At 36.6% G+C, this 8581-nt stretch overlaps 1 protein-coding gene across 5 annotated transcripts in view; it reads left to right on the top strand.

Moving 5' to 3' along the window:
- ITPR2 (inositol 1,4,5-trisphosphate receptor type 2) overlaps nucleotides 1–8581 on the top strand; it is a 494659-nt gene that overhangs the window by 99691 nt on the left and 386387 nt on the right. For all 5 annotated transcript variants that reach the window (XM_017507025.2, XM_017507023.2, XM_017507022.2 and 2 more), the window contains 3 exons: nucleotides 4127–4242; nucleotides 5033–5119; nucleotides 7211–7369. In XM_017507025.2, the coding sequence (XP_017362514.1) occupies nucleotides 4150–4242; nucleotides 5033–5119; nucleotides 7211–7369 (339 nt within the window). In that variant the 5' untranslated portion in view covers nucleotides 4127–4149. The remainder of the gene's footprint in view (nucleotides 1–4126; nucleotides 4243–5032; nucleotides 5120–7210; nucleotides 7370–8581) is intronic.

Here is an 8581-nt window from a genome sequence, read left to right as displayed (position 1 = left end):
CTTCAGGGTTACAAGTACAGGTTTGTAGGTAAACTTGTGTCATGAGGGTTTGTTGCACAGATTATTTCATCACCCAGGTTTAAGCCTCATACACATTAGTTATTTTTCTTGATCCTCTCCCTCCTCCCATCCTCTACCCTCCAAAAGGCTCCAGTGTCTGTTGTTCCCCTCTATATGTCCATGTGTTCTCATCTTTTAGATCCTAGTTATAAGCGAGAACATGTGGTATTTGGTTTTCTGCTCTTGCGTTAGCTTGCTAGGGATAATGGCCTCCAGCTCCATTCATGTCCCTGCAAAAGACATGATCTCATTCTTTTTTTATGGTTGCCTAGTATTCCATAGTGTGTATCTACTGTATTTTCTTTATCCAGTCTATGATTGATGGGCATTTATGTTGATTCCATGTCTTTGTTATTGTGAACAGTGCTGCAATGAATGTCTATGTGCATGTGTTTTCATAATAGGATGATTTATATTCCTTTGGGTATATACCCAGTAATGAAATTGCTGGGTCCAACGGTATTTCTGTCTTTAGGCCTTTGAGAAATTGTCTTCCACAATGGCTGGACTATTTTACACTCCCATCAACAGTGTAGAAGTGCTGCATTTTCCCCATAATCTAACTGGAATTTTTTGACTAGGAGAAGCCATCCTGACTGGTGTGAGATGGTATCTCATTGTGGTTTTGATTTGCATTTCTCTAATGATCAGTGATGTTGAGCTTTTTTTTCATATGTTTGTTGGCGGCATGTATGTTTTCTTTTGAAAAGTGTTTGTTCGTGTCCTTTGCCCACTTTTTAATGGGGTTGTTTGTTTTTCACTTGTAAATTTGTTTAAGTTCCAAAAGCAATTGCAACAAAAGCAAAAATTGACAAGTAGGAGCTAATTAAACTAAAGAGCTTCTGCACAGCAAAAGAAGCTATCAACAGAGTAAACAGACAACCTACAGAATGGGAGATTTTTTTTTGCAAATTATGCATCCAACAAAGGTCTAATATCCAGCATCTGTAAGGAACTTAAACTACTTTTTATTACCCTTTGCTGAGAGCTCTGTAAGGATTTAGTCATCTCTTCATTTTAGTGAGGCTATTGCTGAAAGAATGAAGCAATATCAATAATAATGCCTTACATTTATAATAGGACTTTAAAGTTCACCAAGAACTTTCACACAGATTTCCTTTTTGCTCATCTCAGCAACCCTGTGAATTAGGTGTGGCAGGTATTAGCACTTTTATTATGCAGTAAATTTAGAATCAGACAAAATATGTGACCAGCCCAAGAACAGTAGATTTCTAAAAATGTGTTCTAAAGGAGGCAGAGAGAGAATTAAGCATGCACACACCCTACTGACACCAATGAAAGCTTTTTAACAGAAGTCTGTGTGTACCCCACCTTCCCTCCTATTATCTAGAACAGTCCTGCAAGGTTAGTTCCCATGCAGAAACAGATCAATTATTTACTGTAATAGAAAGTGAGATGTCCCCTGTGGGAGGCTGCTGAGAGGGACTGTAAAACTAGGGCCCTGAAATGGAAAGGGCTTTTGAAATCCAAGACTTTGCACTTCAGATAGAGTGGGTGGAAGCTTGTTCATTTGGCTGTCTTCACTTCCCCCTCCCTCACCTTTTCCACCCCTGCGTCTAGTCGATTTTTAAGGCTGTTGGTTTGGCTGCTTTATTTTACATCTATGGTTACCCCAAAACTACCATATAGCCCCATTTCCATCCCTACTGTCTCTTCACACGAGCAGTGGGCTTTGGGGCTGGCCTTCGTGCCCCTTGCTCATGCCATCTTTCACATGCTGTAAGAGCTTAAAAGTCTGTAAGAGATCAGCGTTTTCCATAGGATGCAGTCCATCCTCCTTAGCCTAGAACATAACACTGCAGATCTCGACCTCAGCCTACCATTCCATTTTTACTTTGCTGCCTCACTGGTGGTTTTCCTGCATGGTTAGGGGTCCCTGAGCATTCTTCTCTGCCTTCTTACCAGCCGCTGGCTCTGTTTGAAATGCCTCTCCCCTCAGTATGGGAGCTCCCTTTCCCCGTGCCAAATGAATATTGGTTAAAATTTGGCTGTGTTTTCTCCTCTTTTGAGAGAGCTTTTCTGACCTCCGCTGCCTGTGAAGTTGGCCACATGCATCTTTGTGGCATATAGCATCTTCTCCAGAGCTCCCTTCTGAAGCTTCCAGTAAACCATGAACTTTCTGAGGACAGGGTCTGAGTCTTAACCCCTGTTTGCACAGGGCCAGACCCCCTGTAGGGGAATTACAGTAAACACAGTTTGACTGAATGTTTGGCTTGACATCACAATGACCTCAGCCACCACTCAGGAACATTTGGCCTGACAGTCAGTTTGCTGACTCCCCAAAGATACTGCTAATTAGGAGTGCTATTGAGGTGGTCTGAAATTTACAAAAACATTTCCTCTGTTGAAGGACCATTTCCTGTTGAGCTTAATTAGGAATCTGTAATAATGGAGAGAAACACATTTTTTTCTCTTTTTATTTCTGAAGAAAGTCAGAAGCATAAACTCCAGATGATGGGGTTCAGTTCCCCTTGATCATGAATTTGTGCTTTTGATGAGTGTAGAGTTTTGTCACTTACCTAATACAGGATAGTCAAAAGAGTCTTTTGTATTAAATTGGGAGCACTCTTGTGGGAATGGTCTGTGAACAACCTGTGGATTTGTGCTTCAAGAAATTTGTATAATTCTCTTTGTAGTTGCTAAGATACAAGAAATAACTTTTAGGGCTTGTATGATATACTGCCAAGGAAAACATTTTCCAGGGAGTTGGTTTTTGGTCACACACGTGCTGGCTATTGATTCCTGTATCATACTGTAATTGTGGTAGCCTCTTAGCCTACTTTTAGGGGTTGGAAGGTATCTGTTTTCTAATTTCTATAAGATATTTACTCATCCATATCAGACCTTTTAAATCAGAAATTAAGATTAGTTTGCTATTACCTTGTCTGTAAAAGAGGGGATGGGGTAATCAATAGAATGTGTTTGTATAGAAAAAAGTCATTATGGTTTTGTTTTTCCTACATTCCTTAAAGTATTTACAGCCATATTTCTTGATCATTTCTGCTATTAAACCACGAAAAAGTGGTATTTGAAAACAGATAATCTTTTTAAATACAATTAATCTTAAGGAAAATAATGGAACAAGATTATTATATGATATAGTCAATAATGTGGCTAAAATGGATATTTGAGTTGACTGAATTTTATTTTTGTGGTACTTATTTGTCAAATGAGAATGACCCTAAATATCAACACATCAGTCAAAATAAATTTGTTATGTTGAACTCACACAGTTTTCTGTGAGAAAAATGAAAATAAGGTTTGAATTTTCTGTATTACTTTTTTTATGATAGAATACTGAGAATTAACCTTTATTCTAGATTGTAATCCATTCCTCAAGCATGCAAAATCATTAGCATGTGGCAAAACTGTTGAATTCTTCCAGTCTCCTCATTGAAAATAAAACATTTTTCTTTTCGACTTAGAGATGTCACAACTATAATATTCCTTTATGATTTTCTATCTTGATGTTTAGTAGGAGAGTCAGGATTGTAATCTTGGTTTAGGTGTTTTGTTTTGCTTTATGTTTCCATCATATCACACTGTCTTTCAGGTTTTCATATCATATTCACCCAGGTATTTGGAAACTTGGGGTGACTCTAATTGTCAGCTGGGATCTACTTCCTGGATCACTTTGGCTTTCAAATATACATAGCACAAATACATATTAATTGTGCAAGGTCAGATAAGGCAGTGAAAGTCACTAATCTCATTCTATTTGCTTTTCAAGATGAGGTCCCCCATTGTAATTAATACATGTGTTATAATATCACAATTACACAATGTTTGATTTCTTCATACATTGGCTATAGTGGTCTTTAAAAAACTTAAAATAATGAAAAAGGGGATATTTTAACTTAGTCTAAATAATTATTTGAAAAGGATGTTATAGAGTGAATGGAGAGTTGGCCAGAGGATGGACTACGTGATCTTTAAATGTTCTGAATAATCAGGGATTACAAGATTCCAAAAATGGGTTATAAGGGAAATCTAAGAAATGCTGGTAGCCTTAGTTACAATGTTTTTGTTTGTTGGTTTGTCACAGACTGCCTTTTCAAGGTGTGCCCTATGAACCGATATTCTGCCCAGAAGCAGTATTGGAAAGCCAAGCAAGCTAAACAAGGGAACCACACTGAGGCCGCCTTGCTGAAGAAACTGCAGGTAAGGATCAGGCTTCCAATTGTCTGGCTTAGGCTAACCAAGAACAGCAATAACAAAAGACATATTTTGAGTTTCCTAGCTTTGTGATTTTACCCAATACACAGAGATTTAGAATACATACAGCAACACATTGAAAGTAGAGGAGCTTTTAAAGTAGTAGGGTGTGACCATTTGTTTCCTGGCATGTAGGTAGCACATTGCTACTGCTGTTTTTTAGGGTGTGCCAGACTAATTCGAAGCTTCCCATCAAAATGAAAACCAATTCAGAATCTCTGTTAGAATGTTAAATCCAGTTATATTTTACTTGACATAATCCTTGATATTTTTCCTGAAAGACTATGGAGAAAGATAATTGAAAGACCATTGTTTATGGTTACCTGAGTGTAAATTCCATAGAACTTAATTTTGCCTCATTAAAATTCCTGGTACTTTGAATTAAGAACTGTACTTTGAGACTTTGGAAATTCTCCTATTATCCTGGTTGTTTTTTCTACCTTCTTAAATTAATTTTATAAGAACAAAGAGCCTAGTACTTTTCTGAAGTGTCCAACATAAAAGTGGCCCAAGACATGTTGGAGGGAATTTCAACGTACATTGAGAAGTCATCACAGTGTATTGTAACCATTTATTTAATCACTGCTCCCTTTCTCCCCTCTTCGCAAGAATCCAGAAGAGAGCAACAAACCTATTTTATTCCCGGTTATAGTCTTGTTCCTAAGAAAATTATTTGTCAGTTATTATTCTCTGTTTACTGTATTTCCACACTGAATATTTGATAATCATCTTATAGCACGCTGCAGAACTGGAACAAAAACAAAATGAATCAGAGAATAAGAAACTGTTGGGAGAAATTGTGAAATATAGTAATGTTATACAAGTAAGTATTTTCTCTTAAAAGAGGTGAGTATTTTATGAGGAGTTTGTCAATAAGTTGGCAGGAAAGCCAAACTGCATTAAAATTTTGAGAAACAATAGTTTTTCCTTTGATGGGAATTATAGATGATATGATATATTGTGATGTATTCAGTTGATATTCGATGCACTATTCTGTATGTTTAAGAATAAATCTGACATACGCACATAAAGAAGTGATCTTATTGGATGTATGCACAAGTTATTACATCGAAAAGAAGAGGGTCAGGAAACAATTCCTAAAGGCCTGTGAATAGTTCTTCAGATTAATGAGACCAGTGTTTAACACATGGAACTTTAGCTTTTCATTTTGTGAAGAGAGAAGTTTTCACTTTCAGTTGGAAGTCATCCTTGAATTGTTATTAGAAGGTCTTCTATTTCAATTAGTATGCACACTCTTATCTCAGCTGCATTCCTTTCCTGTGTTTCGTTTAGATCATTTTAGCTTCTTACTTGGTTATTTGTTAATATATGCCCCACCTTTTTGAAAAAAGAATGTAAGGCACTCTTCAAAATACAGAGCACATAGTGAGATAAAATAGAAATAAATAAAGCAATTGGGTCACAGGGAAAATCATGGTATGATTAATAAACTGAAATCAGGGGTGAGGCATGTTTATAAAAACCATGTTGTAAAGTCTGGTAAATTTTGGCTTGAAGGCTTTTTCTTCCTATGGCACACTTCGCCATAGGAAAGCATAGTTTGTTACAGCATTGACTAGGAGGTCCACAGCATAGAGCCAAATCAGAGGTCTAGAAGCACAGCTGTTCCCAGGAATAAGACCAGGGAAGTGTTTTTCCTATGTGTGCTCATAAAGAGGACACTGTGTGATATAGTAAACAATAGCCTTGACAACTTCCTTACAATAAATGCTACAATGAGGCATTTCATAGAGCTGTTTTTAAAAATAATATCCCTGATATTTTGTTATTGGCCAATGGCAAAATGCCAGAGCACAGGGCAGTCAAAGCAGTGCACTGTTAGGAGAAGATGTGAGAAGCTGGGACGGCTGCTCCCTGAATGTATGACTTAATCGAATGATGGATAGTGTGAAACCTGCAGCCTGAGTGGGCTGCATGTCTCTGGGGCAATCCTTCATAAATAGAGTTTCTCTTAACCAAGTTTTGATTAAATGTCAGTAAGTGGAGCTTTTGTTCCTTGTCAAGTACCTGAAGCACAGATGTTAGCCTGGTCAGTGAGGGGCTGTGCCATGTTCTTTAACATGGTGGATCCCAAAGGTCAGCCCATGAGGGTTTCCCTTGGTTTACAGTAACATAAGGAGCCAAGAGTATGATAATGAGCATTTCAAAATGCCGATTTTCTTTTTGCAATTAAAGAATGTTCCTTTTCTTTGAGATAATTTCTTTATTATATTGTGAGTACTAAAATGAAATGATTGTAATCATAGATGGAAAGTTTATTTTGTTTTGGTTTTGATACTCAGTAGAATCCTGTTTTGGTAAGATTTTGTTCACAAATTCCAAAAAAAACTCTGAGAAGTGATGCTTTTACACTCATCTGGGAGGAAGTAGGGTCAGCATCCCCTGGCAGAAGGTGTAGAGCCTATTTGGGATGAGCAGCTGCCTCCTTACAGAGGAAAAATCAGGGCTGACTGTGGGTAGGGCTGGTTAATAATACTAAGTGGGTCAGTGCATTATTTGAGTTTTTTGACCTTTCTTTAGTATATTCTGTTTTTGTGGCTGTGTAGGCATTGAGAAAGCATATGGTTGGAGAAACTCAAGGTCTTCTTTGGAAAACCTAGTTTCAGTCTATTATTTATCAGTAGATGAAAACCATTCAGAAGGGTCCCCTGGTTTTTTTTTTTCCCTACTATGCTCACTTCATTATGAAGCAGAATTGGGGGCGGAAGGGAGAAAGAAAACAAAAAACATCAAGTAGGAAAGATGGTGAGTGTGGAGGCTGAAAATACTCCTTTGCTTAATTTTCACCTCAAGCTATGTTAGATGAATATATGCTATACGTATAAAACACATGAGTATAATTAACAGAGGAGATCAAAGAATAAAGGTGCTATTCTATGTCTTTTCCCTACAGCTACTGCATATAAAAAGCAACAAATATCTTACTGTCAACAAGAGACTACCTGCTTTACTGGAGAAGAATGCCATGCGTGTGTCCTTGGATGCTGCAGGAAATGAAGGGTCTTGGTTTTATATTCATCCCTTCTGGAAACTGAGAAGCGAGGGTGACAATGTATGTAATATACAATTAAGAGGGAAATAATGGGTTCATAAAGAAAATAATTCCTAATAAGTAAGAGAATCTAGAAGGTACAAAAAAGAAAATATAGTTTTTACTCAATGCCTTATTTTTATGTTAGTATATACTAGGTTAAACATATTTATTTATAGTACAAATTGTGCTCAGAAATCATAAGACAAAGTTCAGATTAATTTAAAATCTTCCAGCTTGAGTTTGTATTAAAGAACTTAAGCAACCATAGTTTTGGCTGAGACTTTTAAAAGAGAAGGAGAATTTACTTTTTTGCCTAATCAAGAGGGAGCTTGGTCATAAGGAAAAAAAGCTGTTTAGGAAATAGTATGTGCCCTTTGAATTAATAGAGTGACACCAGAAATCGTGACAGTATTCCATTTACTGGCTCTATGGCCAGCTGGTGAGTCTATAAGTCTTAATACAGGTGGAGTAGAGGAGCTGAAAATTGGCATCTGCTCATTGATGACAGCTATATTTATAATATGTTCTAGACTACTTGGGGCACTGAGAAAGGAGAATCACTTGAGCCCGCCAGTTCAAGACCAGCCCAGGCAACATAGTGACGCCTTGTCTCTAAAAAAAAATATTTTTTAATGTTGTGGAATATGTGTGTATTACATGTAAATTTTAGTAGTTGCTAAAATATTTTCTGCTACTTTATAAAATAGAGAAGAAATTATGAGAAATATTCAATAGGATCAAGAGGGTCATATTTTTGTGTATAATACATAAAATATAGGGTGATATTCCTTAGCACATGGAAGATGGTCAGTAAATGCTGCTATACACTGAACACTGAATAAGTTTCATAAATACTGGCAAATACTAAGATTTAAAAAAATATTCTGAATTCAAAGCAATATAAAAGTATAATTATTCTGATAGAGGTTTTTCAGTCAAAACTCTGATTATATTTTAAATGTGTTTTGGTTATTTCTTGTCTTTGGAATGTCTTTATAGTGAATCTAATTTTTCCAGTGAATTTTGAAGTACAAATTCAATTCCACAGGATGCAAGCTTTTGGATTTAATTTGGTTAATAAATTATCTGGCGATATCTTCCTTTGGTAAGGTTTGGTAGAAGCATGGCATGCAGGAATGTGATGCACTTTAAGCCTTGTATTGGTTGGATTATCTTTAAAAAAATCCCTACTTTTTATATTTTTTCCTTTTGACATGGGGTGATGTGTGC

Source organism: Cebus imitator, unplaced genomic scaffold, assembly GCF_001604975.1.
Source record: "Cebus imitator isolate Cc_AM_T3 unplaced genomic scaffold, Cebus_imitator-1.0 Scaffold367, whole genome shotgun sequence".
Lineage (NCBI taxonomy): Eukaryota > Metazoa > Chordata > Mammalia > Primates > Cebidae > Cebus > Cebus imitator.
This window is presented reverse-complemented; position numbering and strand designations above follow the sequence as displayed.